The 16387-nt window shown below is 36.2% G+C and overlaps 2 protein-coding genes across 4 annotated transcripts; both read right to left on the bottom strand.

Moving 5' to 3' along the window:
- Positions 1–6139: 6139 nt before the first annotated feature.
- On the bottom strand, positions 6140–7880 carry LOC124944659 (fructose-bisphosphate aldolase 5, cytosolic-like). Its single transcript, XM_047484973.1, has 3 exons — positions 7720–7880; positions 6925–7637; positions 6140–6790 (listed from the first exon to the last, which is right to left on the bottom strand). The coding sequence occupies exons 1-3, from the start codon at positions 7745–7747 to the stop codon at positions 6425–6427; spliced, it is 1107 nt and encodes a 368-aa protein (XP_047340929.1). The 5' UTR covers positions 7748–7880; the 3' UTR covers positions 6140–6424.
- A 541-nt stretch (positions 7881–8421) lies between these two features.
- On the bottom strand, positions 8422–12689 carry LOC124944658 (uridine kinase-like protein 3). 3 transcript variants are annotated; one of them, XM_047484970.1, is made up of 15 exons: positions 12606–12689; positions 12098–12277; positions 11865–11956; positions 11699–11768; positions 11473–11591; positions 10925–11021; positions 10541–10620; positions 10116–10310; positions 9923–10006; positions 9769–9829; positions 9531–9591; positions 9307–9403; positions 9116–9191; positions 8874–8956; positions 8427–8744 (listed from the first exon to the last, which is right to left on the bottom strand). In XM_047484970.1, exons 2-15 carry the CDS (start codon positions 12255–12257, stop codon positions 8595–8597), a joined length of 1425 nt encoding a protein of 474 aa, XP_047340926.1. In that variant the 5' UTR covers positions 12258–12277; positions 12606–12689; the 3' UTR covers positions 8427–8594. The 3 variants fall into 3 exon arrangements, with proteins under 3 accessions (XP_047340928.1, XP_047340926.1, XP_047340927.1); XM_047484971.1 differs by lacking the exon at positions 12606–12689 and having other exon boundaries at positions 8428–8744; positions 9116–9188; XM_047484972.1 differs by lacking the exons at positions 10116–10310; positions 12606–12689 and having other exon boundaries at positions 8422–8744.
- Positions 12690–16387: the final 3698 nt, after the last annotated feature.

The following is a 16387-nucleotide window of genomic DNA, read 5'->3' as shown; positions in this document are numbered from 1 at the left end:
AAAACGCTTTTGTCTCCGAGGTTAGCTAAGTGGATGATAATGATATTAGAGTACGACATCGTATACACAATTCAGAAATCTATCAAGGGGAGCGTTGTAGCAGATTTTCTCGCAGACCAACCAATCGAAGTTGAAGACGAAGAGGAGTTAGCATTCCCAGACGACGAAGTGATGACTATTAACCCTACAACATGGAAGCTATTATTCGATCGAGCTTCAGGAAAACAAGGTTATGGCATCGGGATACTACTCATCGATCCTATGGGAACATACAACCCAATCTCAGTCAAGCTCGAATATCAAGTGACTAACAATGAGGCAGAGTATGAAGCGTGCATCTCTAGCTTGAAGATTGCTCATGAAAAAGGAGCGAGACGTCTAGAAGTAGTAGGAGACTCAAACTTAGTCATTTCACAAGCTAATGGTGAATGGCAAGTCAAAGGAGACAACCTCAAACCCTACCATCAACACTTATCGACTTTAATAGAAAAGTTTGAACATGTAACATTCACACATGCTCCGAGAAGTCAAAATCGATTCGCAGACGCTTTGGCCACGTTAGCAGCCATGACGCAAATTCCAGAAGGAATTAAAATCAAGCCTTTGAAGATTCGTCAGAAACAGAAACGAGACTTCGAGAAGAGGACGATTGCCAACACCGAAGTGGCGCCCAAACCTTGGTTCGAACCTCTACAGAAGTACGTTGAGCATGGAGAGTATCCTTCACACTTCCAAAAGAAAGAGAGGAGAGCTCTACGCCAATACGCAACTAACTACGTGCTCGCAGGAAAGCTATATCGACGCTCCTTTGACGGTCAGAACATGTTATGCATCGACCAACCTCAAGCATCACAGATCATGGAGGAAGTACATGCAGGAACATGTGGCCCACACATGAACGGATCAGCACTCGCTAAGAAGATCCTTCGCTTTGGCTATTATTGGCAGAATATGGAATAAGAATGTGTAGAATATGTTAAGAAGTGTCATCAATGTCAAGTTTACGCGAACTTGAAGCACACCCCAGCATCTCTACTTTACAACATGACTTCACCATGGCCATTCTCGACATGGGGAATAGATATCATCGGGAAAATTTATCCTCACGCTTCAAACGACACGAATTCATCCTGGTGGCTATCGATTATTTCACCAAGTGGGTCGAAGCTCAATCATATAAGGTTCTCAAGTCATCACATGTTGCCAAGTTCATACGAAACAACATCATTGCACGTTATGGAGTTCCTCATGCTTTGATCTCAGACAATGGTGGACACTTCCGGGGAGAAGTACTCAAAGTACTAGATGAATACATGATTGAACACCACAAATCCTCACCTTATCGTCCTCAAACGAACGGCGCAGTAGAGGCAGCGAACAAGAACATCATCACTATCATCAAGAAGATGACTCAGACATACAAGGATTGGCACGAGAAGCTTCCATACGCCTTATGGGGATATAGAACAACCATTCGAACGTCAACGGGAGAAACGCCATTTGCATTGGTCTACGGAATGGATGCAGTGCAACCTATCGAAATCGAAGTTCCTACTTTAAGAGTTTTACTCGAGACACAAGTAGTGGAGGAAGATTGGTGTAAGTCACGGTACAATCAGATAGCCCTTATGGAAGATAAGAGGTTAGACGCATTATGTCACACGCAAGCATACCAAAGAAGAATAACCAGAGCTTTCAACAAGAAGGTGAAACCTAGGAACATTCAAGAAGGTGATTTAGTTCTAAAGAAGAACTTACGGATACTAGACCCTGGAGGGAAATTCCAAACACCATGGGAAGGACCCTACCTCGTCAAGAAGGTCTTTTCAGGTGGCGCCACGAGATTGACCACCTTGGACGGAGAAGAACTCTCAGCACCCTTCAATGTCGACATGCTCAAAAGATACTTCATCTAAAGCATGCGTGTCGAATCTCATACAACCAAAGTTCATAACTTCACAAGTTGTGAACTACGTTAGACCTGATCTCTCTCGAGAGTACGTAGGCAACCCATCCAGGGTGCGGTCACCGCTGTCAATTATCGAAAGAAGTTGATAGACATTTCATTTCACAACACATCGCATACATTCATTGCATATACATTAAAAAGGGAGTTAATCACACTCTGAGTTGACTCCTAAACCAAAAACTCATAGTCAATACTAGGGGCATTTTTATTAAAATAAAAATGACTACAAGATCCTCACAGAGTCCCACTTGAGAAAATATAACGCCCAAAGCTAAAGTATTTTTCTCTTCGACTTATGATCTCAAAAGATTTTCAAAACATTCACACATACACAAATATTTTTCACAAGGATGTGCATGGAACTACGTTGGACCTGAATTCCCCTAGCTATGGGATACGTAGACAGCTTGTATGAGCCCGGTCCTAAACATTTTCAAAAATCAAACCCTATATCGACACTAGGGGCATTTTACGAAAATGAAATGATTGAAAGATCCTCACATAGTTAGCTTAAATGAGTAAATATAACGCCTAACACATGGCTAAAGCACTTTATTCTCTAGCAGCTTAGGATCTTAAATGATTTTCAGCTTAAGTCAATTGCCACTCCAGCAGATACTTAAGGAAATTTCCCCAGCTTAAGTCAATTGCTACTCCAGCAGAAACTTAAGAAAATTCCTCAACGAGATGCGGAATCACGATCTATCCGTGATACAATTTCGGAATTACGTTTGGACCGAATTTCTCCTTTTATGAGAACACGTAGGCAACTTTTCACAAGTACGGTCTCAAATCTCCAGCAAGCCAAATCTTGAACTAGGACAAAATACATCCCCAAATAGTTAAAGCCAACGAGAAATTGGGATCACAAATCTATCCAAAACAATCAAACCTCTTGTGTCGAAACTAGGGGCATTTGTGGATAAAAACAAGATAGACCCCTGAATTTTTCTAGTGTCAAGCGAACTGATGAACGAGTGCAAGAAATAAGTAGGGATGCGGGAAAATACGTTTCTCCCCGATGGATGTCTCTTGACGAACTAATGTAACTAGTGGAATCCGAGTAAAGTGCTTCGCAAACAGATCTATCTCGAGCCTAGACAAAAGCTTAAACTACTGATGTTTAAGAGGGAGCTCATAAAAAATGAATGCCCAAACTCGGAACCATGTCATCAACAAAGGCGATGTCTCGTCTGAATTGGAGGTCAAGTGCCAAAGATCTAAGACCTCAAGAAAAAAGTAAAATCAATTAAACAAAGGCTGTGTTGGTTGAGATATGAATACAATATTGTTGTTCATTTAGATTCTATCTAATTGCTAAGCAAGAACAAAGTGTTTGAATCTATCAGATACACCCCGGTCATAAAGAAAAGAGGCCGAATAAAATAGAAAAAATACTCGTAGAGGTTGAGATATTGAAATCACCATTTGTTGTTCATCTAGACTCTTGTCTAAATTGCCAATGCAAGAACAGGAATGTACCGATTCTATTAAATATACCCTGAGTATAAAAGAACCCAAGGCCATAGAATCTTAAGCACATTGACCTCCGAATTTGAGAAGCGAGGCTCAACCTCATGACGCATGGTTGAAAGATTAAGCATTCGAGCGAACAAATCCCTCGAAAAACTCAGGGCAAAACATCTCGGCGAAAGACAAATCCCCAAAAGTGACAGCATGAATCTCGAAGAACATCGATTACATGTGGTTTCCTCTCGACACACTCTAAGGAAGAAAGTATGGAATCGATTCTTGAAAGTATTTCAAGACCGTTGAAGAAGACGCTAGTGCTTTGAAAATTAAGGAAGTCTAACTTCGAACTTAATCACTAATCAGAATTGTGATTAAAAAGTATTTCGCTAAACTGACCAGCGATACTCAAATCCATATAATCACTAAGCAGAATTGTGATTAAAAAGTGTTTCTCTAAACTGACCAGCGGCACTTAAATCTATATAATCACTAAGCAGAATTGTGATTAAATAGTATTTCGCTAAACTGACCAGCGATACTCAAATCCATATAATCACTAAGCAGAATTGTGATTAAAAAGTGTTTCGCTAAACTGACCAACGGCACTTAAATCTACATAATCACTAAGCAGAATTGTGATTAAATAGTATTCGCTAAACTGACCAGCAATACTTAAATCTATATAATCACTAAGCAGAATTGTGATTAAATAGTATTTTGCTAAACTGACCAGCGATACTTAAATCTATATAATCACTAAGCAGAATTGTGATTAAATAGTATTTCTCTAAACTGACCAGCGATACTCAAATCCATATAATCACAAAGCAGAATTGTGATTAAAAAGTGTTTCGCAAAACTGACCAGCGGCACTTAAATCTACATAATCACTAAGCAGAATTGTGATTAAATAGTATTCGTTAAACTGACCAGCAATACTTAAATCTATATAATCACTAAGCAGAATTGTGATTAAATAGTATTCGCTAAACTGACCAGCAATACTTAGATCTATATAATCACTAAGCAGAATTGTGATTAAAAAGTATTTCGCTAAACTGACCAGCGATACTTAAATCTATAATAATCACTAAGTAGAGTTGTGATTAGAATAATCATTAAGATTTTTTCGCTCCATGTGAAAAGCGAGACAAACTTAATCACTAAACAGAGTTGTGATTAAAATGACTATTAAATTGCTTAATGAAAAGAGTAATAAACAATAAACACAATCAGCAAACTGAGTCAAGATGTGTACTCATGTACAATCCAAAGACTAGGCGAGGTGTGTAGAAATATGGTCGAAACCACCAGGCTCGATCTACACGATCGATAAACCAGGAGCGATGCATATTCTAAACAAAGGTGAATCGTCAACGAGTGGATGATAAACCGACTTTGAAGAATGAAGGGTAAATTACACGGGTCTCCCGTGAGACTCGTCAGGTTTGTTCTCTTTTCATTCAAGGAAGCCAAAAATAAACTATAAATTGGGTGTTTTCAAAACGCAGTGCCTATTTTCAAGCTTGGACATACATTTTTCTAAACCGAGTATTTTCTACAAATTTTGTCCAAGAGGGGCATTCTGTAGACACTCATTTTTCACACCTAATTTTATAGTTTATGCTTTTCATAAATCTGAGTCTATAAAATTTTCTCGAATTCATTTACGGACTCATTGCATGATTTATATTAAAGACGATTATTTTTAGAACAATTTAGTTTTTGAAAATAATTGATTTTGGATTCCTAAATAAAGTTAAGGTAGTAATTTGTCTATGTTAATCACTAATCAGAATTGTGATTAAATAGTATTTCGCTAAACTGACCAGCGATACTTAAATCTATATAATCACTAAGCAGAATTGTGATTAAATAGTATTTCGCTAAATTGACCAGCGATACTTAGATTCATAATAATCACTAAGTAGAATTGTGATTAATTAATAGTATTTCGCTTAACTTTATTTAGAAATCCAAAATTAATTATTTTCAAAAACTCAATTGTTCTAAAAATAATCGTCATTAATATAAATCATGCAATGAGTCCGTAAATGAATTCGAGAAAATTTTATAAACTCAGATTTATGAAAAGCATAAACTATAAAATTATGTGTGAAAAATGAATGTCTACAGAAGCAAAGATGTTTTGTTATTGGATTTTAATGATAGATTCACGGAACTAACAGTTTACATAAAGAATCATGACTCCTATCCTTTTCCACATTGCAATTACTTGGTGGAGGGGACCTTTTGAAACTATCAAACTATCATTTCTCTCACTCCTAAATAAATACAATTTTATAAACGTGTTTATATTAAAAACAAAACATTGTTTTCACATCTGTTCTTGATTTCTTTACATGAAAGAAACAAATTACAATATTAAAAACAAATTAGGGTTTCATCCTTAAGAACATACAATTTTCCGACGATAGCTTTGTTTCGTTTTGCGAAAGTTGAATCGATTCTCGAAGGTACAAATATGAAAGTGATTTCGTAGAATTTTGTTTCCCTAAAAGAGTCATGCTGAGAAAAAATCATTTTGCGGAGAGAGTAAAACTGGGACGAGGATGACTTAAGTGCGGGAAATCCTTATATTTTCTCTTTCTCTCATTTCTCAAATTATAACATGTCATTTCTCAACTCTTTTTTTAATTTAAAAAAGAAAAATAAACCAGATGGAACATTAATTAGTTATAAAACGGTGGAATTGCTGTAGAAATATATTTGATGATTTAAGACAAGAAATACAATTAGAGAGAAAGAGTTTGGCATGGGCCATGGGGGTTGGGGGGAAGGATTAAGAATTTTGTTTTATTTTGTTTTTGTAAACATTAATAGTAGGTAGTAATTCTGGATGAAATGGTGATCAATATTTGTAGCCCTTAACGAATTACAAACTCTGAGAAGCGTAGTCGTGGAGTTGGTCGGAGGGGACGAGGTAGGTAGCTAGGTAGCTAGGTAGGGTTGAAATGGAGATCAGTATTTGTAGCCCTTAACGAACAAACTCTGAGAAGCCTCCAGTTGGTCGGAGGGGCCTCCAAGGTAGTTGCCGAGGCTGGCTTCGGAATTAGCCTTGCAACGGGCGAAGAAGACCTGTTGGGCCTTGAGCAGGTTCTCCTTTTTCCCTGCCCAAGTCTTCAAAGTGCTCTGCTGCAGAGCTCGGCCGAAAGAGAAGGAAAGCGTCCATGGCTTCAGCATTTGGAGCTTGTTCATAGCGCTTAGGTTCAGACTTGCTTCTTCCTCACTCTGCCCTCCGGACAAGAACACGATGCCCGGAACAGCCGGAGGAACTGTCCTCAGAAGTGCACGCACAGTGAATTCCGCGATGATCTCAGGTGCCACCTATTATATTTATATATATATATATATTAATAATGAAGAGAGCATATATATATATTAATGCATGCATATGCATGCAGCCATGCAGGTAGTACGTAGTACTGTCTGTACTAGCTATGTAATAGGTACGTACGTACCTTTGGGGTATGATCATCAGAGCCTGGAGTGACCATGTTGGGCTTCAAGAGTGTTCCTTCAAGCAGAACGTGGTGGTCATTGAGGGCCTTGTAGACGGCGGCGAGAACTCTCTCGGTAACGTAGGCACATCTTTGAATGTCGTGGGGACCGTCGGTCAAGATCTCGGGCTCCACAATCGGGACGAGGCCGAACTGTTGGCTGATTAGGGCGTAACGGGCAAGGCCACGAGCATTCTCCACAATTGCCAACTCAGAAGGCTGATCGTTGGGCCCAATCTTCAACACCGCTCTCCACTTGGCGAATCGAGCTCCAGCTTTGTAATACTCTTGGCACCGAGTGCCAAGCCCATCGTGACCTTGGGTGGTCGTCTCTAATTCCTCGGCGTTCCTGGACGTGCCTGCAGCAGCAAGCTCCACCGTGCCCTTGTCCACCTTAATGCCAGGGAGGATCCCGTTTTCATTGAGAAGATCAACGAAAGGCTTTCCCTCACTCGTCTTCTGGTATAGGGTTTCCTCGAACAGTATCACACCTGACAGGAACGATGCCGCGCCTGAAGTCGTGAACAGGAGTTCACGCAGCGCTTGCCGGTTCGCCTCGATGTTCTCCACCTTTATGCTCGACAGCCTCTTTCCTATGGTACCCGTGCTCTCGTCCGCCGCCAGAATTCCCTTCCCCGGAGTTGCTATGTACTTGGCATTCTTTATAAGCTCATCTATATATATATATATATATATATCAGAAATTAATTAATTAATTAAATATCCAGAGAGAAAGTACGTATAAGTTTAACCTACCGGCATATTTTCCTACGAAGGCCGACATGACTTGCGGTGGTGGAGGAGGGTCGAGAAGATAATTAAAGAGAGAGATTTTTTACAAAAATAAGAAGAAAAAGATTAGGTGCATAGCTAGCTAACTAGGAAAGAGGACGTGCCAAAATTGCAAAAACTAAACGAGTGGCGGCAGCACTCTAAATAGAAGATAAATAAAAATTATTAATTATTATTATTATCCCAACTTTTTATTTAAAAAAATAAAAATTAAAGAGAATATACTCTCCACTGTTGGACACGTGTCCAAAACTCAGCCCACCGAAGGTGATCATGCATGCATGGATAAAGTTTCGAGTGATCGCTCTCCCTGCTGCCACATGGCATCCTCAATCTCTTTCTATTTATTTTATTTTTTTTTCTCACAATTAATTCCCCATTATTATCAATTTCAAGGGTCCAAAATTTGTCTACATATCTAATCTTTTGAGCTCAGATTTTTATTCTTCAATACATTTCATTTATTTATTTATTTATTTATACATGTCAACAACATTAATATTCATAAATTTTAAGTAATAGCAGTCTATGTCATCTTCTTCTTTTTCTATATATATAATGTAGTTATATTGCATATTTTGACATCTCTAATTAAACAAAAAGAAGAATTAATTCGCAAGTAATTATATATGGCCAACCAACAATATAAAATTAATTATATCATAATATGCTATATATACACAAGTGATTTCATGAAATTACATTATTATTATTATTATTATAATTATCCATGAAATTACATTATTATAGATCCACTCTGGATCATCCATCCTAATTACTTAGTAATTACCAGGAGAGGAGAGGATAGAAGGGGGGGCAGGCAGTGTGTTGGTGATCGATCATTCATCATCCGTCCCAAAGTATCGGTCCCCAAATTCCCCCATTCCAGGAATAACACGGAAATCTTTGTTGAGGCCAATTTCAATTTCGGAAGTGACTATCTTTATTCTGGGAAAACGCTCACAAACCACATGTACTCCTTGAGGTGCCTGTCAGTTGGAATAATAAGATTGTGAAATCCATTCCATTGTTGAGCTAGCTAGCTAGCAGCTAGTTCCAATTTTATTAGAACAAAAACAACTAATTAACAGAAAAGAAAAGAAAACACACGCACTTACTGAGATGAGATTAAGGAATATGATGTTGGACTCAGGTACTCCTTTCTTTATCAACAAAGATATAGCTTCAACTGCTGAATTTCCTGAACAAAGATGCGCTTATATTATTAACATAACAAAATATAAAACAGAACGAATAAATAATACTAGAGCAAGCAAGCAAGCACACACCTGTGCATAACAAAATAAAACAGAACGAATAAATAAATAATACTAGAGCAAGCAAGCAAGCAAGCACACACCTGTGCCGAGGATAGGATCTAGCAAGAGCACCTGCCTATCAGAGATGTCCTTGGGGAGTTTTTCATATATCAGCTGCTACTTGACCAATCAATATAAATATTATATTTATACCAACCAAGATCAAGAAGAACCCAATTAAGGCGAATAGAGTCTCTTCTTCTACACAGAAAATCAAGTTTCTAGGTTATACCTGTTGTCCATTGTCACCACCTTCTCTGTGAATAAGAATCTTTCCTATCTTAATACCTTTACAACACGCTCTCAAAGCATTTTCCATACTTTCACCACTGCCAATATATTAACTACAACATTATTATTATTATTATTACTTCTTGGCTTCTTGCAACTGATCAGAAATCTTCTTACTCATATTTGTGTGTATGACTTTGTGTGTGTGTGTGTGTGGTACCTTACCTTCTAATTACTGATACGCCACATAACCGCTTAGAAAAATCCACACCACTGTACACACACCCTGGGGGTTTGTTCAACAAAAATACCAAGTGTCAAAAACAATAATTGTAGCTGATGAAAAATAAAACTAGAATTCATGTCAAGCCTTGTCAAGTTGGTGGCCTGAAATCCCCACATATCCTTACAATAACAATTATTTTTACATACCATACAACTACTACAAGAAAAGCTTGCTTACCTGTTGGAGTAATAACCTGCTTCTCCGTAAAGGGTAGATGTCCAAGACCATGTTCAACAACCTGGACTAGGAAAACAGCTTTTTCGTTCAAGTACTCATACATCCTATCCAAAAATTAATAGAGCATCTAACTATAAAATCGTGATATTCTCACCAAACGAATCAGCCTATCAGAATAGAAAACAAAATCATGCTTTGTTATCTCAGCATCACGGATTAGTGTGTGCATACCCCGTATCTTAATACAAGAAGAAAAAACAAAAGCATGTGTTTAAATTAGAAAATCAGCAGCAACTATGACGTCCTGAGAGCTTTAATCTGGAAAAGAGAGCCACACAAAGATTGACCTGAAAAGTTGACTGAATGACATAAAGATTTGGATATATTTTACACAGATCGTGTTGACCCAATTTTGTACGAATGTGTTGGACAATCAGGTCAATTGCTACATGGTTGTCTCCTCCTCGAGGAAGGATAATATCAGCATACTTCTTTGATGGAAGAATAAAGTCGTCAAAAGCAGGCTTCACATATTTTGAATACTGCAACAAAAGTAAGAGTATATGTTAATTGTTGACTTACAACATAAAGCTTACATGTTATGTGTAAAAGCAAAAACGAGAGAGAAAAACAGAAAAAATTATCATGGTAAGTATAATAAACAACAAATATGAACATAATGAAAAAAATAAATAAATAAAGATACTAAAGAAGAGCGTTTTCCTTCTTATTTGGAAAAAATAAAAGAAAGAAGTGACCAAATCCTGCAGACCTGATCAAGAACCATGTTAAGATCTCGACACTTCTCAACTGTATCACGCCTTATTCTCCTGGCCAAACGTACATCAGGATCTGCAAGAGAGTAAATATGGACAACCACTAAGACTTACAAACAAAACATAAATATAATGCTAAGGCTTTACAACAACAAAAATAGTATTGGAGCAGTCCAAACTTGTATTTGTATTCCACATTTTATATTAGTATGAGGCCCGCTGTAAAATACTCATTCTATATCCATATATTCCACAACAAGCTTGAAGCTTAAGATTTAACTGCCAGATACTTCTTCCAAAAACATCGTCACCACATTATATGTCAATAGAATAATGGTAAATATATGAATAGACAAGCATTCAATTAGACAGAACGGAACCTGTGTCAACAAATATTTTCATATTCATCAGTTCACGAACAAAAGGATCTTGGAAAATCAATATGCCTTCTAAGATGATCACATCTGCAGGGTTTACCTGCATGCGGAACCATAAAATGAAAATGATAAGCTTAATACAATCTACATGGTCAGATAATGAGATGAAAATGCAGAAACGAGTCAAAGTAGATATCCAGAAAAACTGAAAGTAACTTTTGGCATGAATGAGAAGACTTCGTCCAAGCAACAATAAGATGGTAAACGACTACTTCCATCGCCAGAGAGATAGGTCCAAAGAAATAAATAATATGACACTACCAGTCAAATGGTCAGGCACTAGGTTTGCTAGATTCTTGGCTCTAGCATAAGGATCTGAAACATGCACATTACAGATTCAATGAAGGGGAGAAAGGATGCAAAAAATGCAAAATTAAAAATGAGATCAAAAGGGTTGTTGCCTCAAAACAGAAACAAAAAAATAATATTTACAAGTGTACACATCTGCATGTTCAACAGCAAATTGATTTTCATGTTAAAAAGGATTTTACCCTGCGAGCTGGAAATACAGTGCTTTTGTAACTTTTGGGATCATACTTTGGAATATCTACTGCTTGCCCGTGCTTCAATTTCTCCATAGCACCTAATAATTGCTCTGTGTCGAATGCATCTGATGGCATAATAGTGGTTCAAAGATTAGACCCAACTTAAAAATATTTAATCAATGAAGTGATAGCTGAAACATTTTAGCAACTTCAAGAGTGAAGAGTTAATCACCAGGATGGTCAAAGTTGTACTCGTGAATTCTGGTAAGTTCATATGGGGTCAAATTGTGATAAAAGGAGTCCTGAAGTCATTAATTCAGAAATAAGGTTTATTTATTTGAGAGGGGACGACAAGATAATGCAAATGAGTGTTGGGGGTTCAGAATATAATAATAGACCTGGTTAACAAGCACTACGCGTTGATCATGAAGCTGATCAATAATCCTATCACACACTGATGTCTTTCCAGATGCTGCACCTCCAGCAACTCCTGCCTCCCCACAAACATTACATTAGAAAGAGGCAATGCACAATTTATGATTCTCCAGAATCGCTCATCTCTTTAAAGATCAATAAGATTAGTGTCTGTGAAATCTATTATAATTATTATTTGCACCAGTTAGCATCTTACCGATGACAAAAGGCTGCTTCTGTGCATGTTTAAGGGAAGATGTTGGTTGCTCAACCTCCAATTTTTTACTTGAGTCCTGCGCATCCAGGTGGAATCCAGAGAAGTGTACCCCAGATGAAGCTTCAATCATATCAACAACTGATTTTGAAGGGGAATCCATGCAAGAGCCTACTATTTCCCCTGTAACAATTGAATTCACAGAAGTCTCACAATGAAGACATTTTCATAAACATACTATTAATAAGGAGAACATTGAATCAGCCCCCAACCAAACTCCTGCTTATCATATGCAAAACCCAGCTAAATACATAGTCGAAAGCAGCATTGAAAAGGCAGGCAGGGACATAAATTTATAAAGAGCAAGCTTTAAGAGGAAGTAATCAACTTTATCACTTGAGATTTCTTGGCAGAATCGAACATTAGGTCTCAGCAACAATTACATACTTCAAAAAAAAAACATCAGACCAATTGCAAAATATGAAGATAACTACCAGGGATTCGAGCTTACGGATTCAAGATCAAGTATGAACTGGAGATCCTTGAATATACCTTCTAGCCTTAGAGGTTTTGAAATAATCAGCTCGAAACAAAGTATATAAATTAAAAAGCTTCCAAAGGGTAAAAAAATAAAATTAAAATAAAAAGCAGCTTAAGAGAAAAAGGTAACTTTAGCAGGAAAAAAAAAAAAAAAAAAAAGGAAATTTGAGCATATGACCCTACTGATAGGGTGAATAACCAATTGTGCGGGTGATAATTCCTCCTTTTTTTAATGACAATTGTACCCTTGACGCAACCGGAATTTTTTTTTTTTTTTAAATTTTTTTATTTTTGTCTCGCGATTGCGTGACGCAACTGGGGTTGCGTGATGCAACTGGAGTTGCGTGACGCGATTGCGTGACGCAACTGGGGCATTTTCGTCCAAAATAATTTCATAATTAAAATTTTTTGAAAAATAAAAAAATAAAAAATTGCGTCACGCAACCTCAGGTTGGGTGACACAACTGGGCATTTTCGTCCAAAAACAGTAAAAGGGGTCACCAGCGCTATTAAATTATCCACCCACACTTTCCGCATTTCACCCTGTTTTTAGGGTCATTTGCTCAAATTCCCCAAAGAAAATGGATAGTTTCGAAACCGTGAAATTTGATCAAATGATCCAAAGTCATCCTCAAAACTAACCTCAATAATATCTTTTTTTCAAATATAATTTTTTTTATAAAAATTTGACAATTTTACTCTTAATAAAACATTTTTATTCATTTCCTTCATTTTCTCTCCTCTCCTTTCTTCCCAAACCCCTGCAACGCACTTTCTCCCCGCTCTCCCTCCCATTCTCATATCCCGACTCCTCAAGCAAAGTCGCAGGACGATGAGACCCACCTCAACGCTGGAGGACAACGAGACCTAGCAACATCGCCGAACCACAAACGCATGCAATTGTAGACCCGACCGATCAGTATCATCGCCTTCAAAATGAATATGTTAATTTTTTCATTCTCATCTAGCTAAACACTTAATATGTTTGGTATGTTTAAATGCTTTGTTAAAATCAAACATATTGTATAATTCCTAATACAAAGTAATTATTTTGCACTTAAATACATTCATTTCCTTCCAAATTCTTTATTATTGATTTGTAATGACAATTAATAATAAAAATTAATAATTCTCGTATTATATCATTTGGCTGAAATATATATTATTTGATAAATAAATATATAAAATTTTAAATTTTTAAATAATTTGTTCAAATATATTTCAATACATTATAAACAAATTTATGCTTATTGAATATATAAATATATATTATGAAATAATTTGTACAAATTCATTTGAATATGTCACAATTATAAAATATAAACTATAATCATACATAAAAATTAATTTAAATATCTCAAATCACATCATTTATGATTATTATTTTAAATAGATCTGAAATAAAATTATATTAATTCATAATTATTATTTTATATATATCAGAGATAAAATTATATGAATTATTATTTAATTATTTAAATACATCACAAATAAATTTATAAACATAATTTATAAATCGGAGTCAAATGAAGTTCGCTTCACTCAATAGTGAATATATGTCAATCAGTTTTACATGGACAACCTCATGTAAAACGGTGTAGGTCGTCTCTTCATTAGGTCATGTAAAATGGAGTGAAGCTTCGCTTCTTTCCGCTTTTGCTGAACCCGGAATGAAATATGGGTTTCGGGTTCTCTCTCCCTTCTTTTCAACTTAGCTTTGATTTATTAATATACTAATGCTGCTGAGTTTTGATTGGTCCGCAATAGGGGAACACCTCATTCGATAGCAGAGGATCTGATCTGCTCACAGACCAAAGGTACATTAGTTTTGATCTCTTGTACTTTTTCAATCAATCATGTGAAGCTCGTTTTGTACGAGAGCGATGCACAACGTTCTCGTGTGAAGCAGGATTTCGTATAAAGTTCGCTTCATATAGATAATACAACGTTGTCATATTATTGGCATGCTCATACTTTGTCTCTATCTACACAATTTTTGCACATTTGCCTACCTTATCGAAATTTGGTCTTGAGAAGTTAACGCAAGTCTTGGTGGATTCCCATATAGAACGTTACTAGACTTGTGTCAACTTCTCAAAACGAAGTCTTAAAAATAAGTTTTCGGCAAAGAATCGTAAACTTGTTTTCGACAAAAAAAATCTCGAATAGTTTAGAGATAAATTTTAAATCATAATAAAAATTGTGAAATTGGAAGAGACGAACTCGTGACGTGAAAAGATTATGACAATTGCAAATGAAGTGACTGAGCGAGAAATGTAAATTTGGGTTACTAACGAAATAACGAACAACAAAACTTGGAATGAAACGGTTAAAAGTAATGTTTAACAAATAAATAAATAAAATATAATTTTTAAAAAGAAATCGGGTTTGGGTCGGATCGGGTATCCATCGAGTCCGAATCGGTCATTTCGAGTCACTCATGGACCCGGTTTTCGGGGAACATCGGGTTCGGGTCGGGACCCCGAAATCCGACATTTTACCATGCCTAAATACGGACTCGAAAAAAAATACTAACACAATTGGAGGGGTATGAACAGTAAACGACCCATCAACAATTGAGATTATTATTCGGTCACAAAATTCGAGATAAAAAATTTAATCCGACTAAATAAGATATTGCACTCAACAAAAATACAAAAACTCAAATCTCAATGTTGGAAAAAAAAATGAAGTACTCTCAGCTTCAATGACAAATAAAAATAAAATTGTATTATCAACTAAATATAGATAGATATTCATAGAATTGTCAAATTGGGCTTCTTATTGGATTAAGAATTTGGACATTTTTTTCAAAACTCATCATTTAAGCTTGTTGTAGTTAAAATTATATAAAACGAGATTTTGTCTAAAGATAGTAGTAAAAAAGTATGTATGTTTCTTACCCAGTTGTCTAACTAAATTTCATATTAGTTGGACAATAAATCCTATTCAACTAAAATAATAAATTGATTATTGAAATATTTTATTTTATAAATATTAATTTGTTGTGAATGTTTAAATGGAAACTAAAATAATCCAACTAAAAAAAGAAAAAGAAAAAGAAATAATTCAGTCGAGAGAGAGTAACTAAAAGATTGACAATGCAAGCGAGCATATTAAGCTGTTCAAAGTCAATCAACCCATTATGGCGTCGACCTTAGCAGTTTTCCCCTTCTACAACAACTACTACTACAAGTCAGAAGAACCTCATTTTCCAATGTTCCTACTTCCTATCCTTAGCTTCAACTCTCTGTTCGAACTGAGACAACTCCATGACCATATTATCAAGATCAACACTTTGTCTTTCCAGGGCCGCACTTGTTTGTGCTCTCATTCCTAGCTTTTTCTATGCACAACAAATCTTCCACCAACAAGAAGTATTGATGCTTGAGGGCATTTGCAGAAATCGGTTGTTGTATCAATTATTTGACGTTTTTTTCACTCGTTCTTTCAGCTTTCCTGCAACCAGCTTGAATCTCTTCTGTTTGAGAAAGATGTCATGACTTGGAATATGATGAATTAGTCTCTAGTTGTTTGTTGAGTTGTACTCATTGAATGAGATAACTTCTTTCTCATGCTCTTCCATCACTAGTTGTTTGTTGTTGACCTGAATTCAACTATATATTTTATTTTCTTCTTCTTCTTTATTTTTACTGGACTAGACGGAGAACAACATTAAAGAATTTGAACACAACATTTTAATTATCTCATCATAAAACACAAATAGCAAGAATAATAATAATTAAAAAAAAA

This window comes from Impatiens glandulifera, chromosome 7, assembly GCF_907164915.1.
Source record: "Impatiens glandulifera chromosome 7, dImpGla2.1, whole genome shotgun sequence".
Lineage (NCBI taxonomy): Eukaryota > Viridiplantae > Streptophyta > Magnoliopsida > Ericales > Balsaminaceae > Impatiens > Impatiens glandulifera.
The sequence above is the reverse complement of the archived record's forward strand: the minus strand, read 5'-3'. Positions and strand labels throughout refer to the sequence as shown.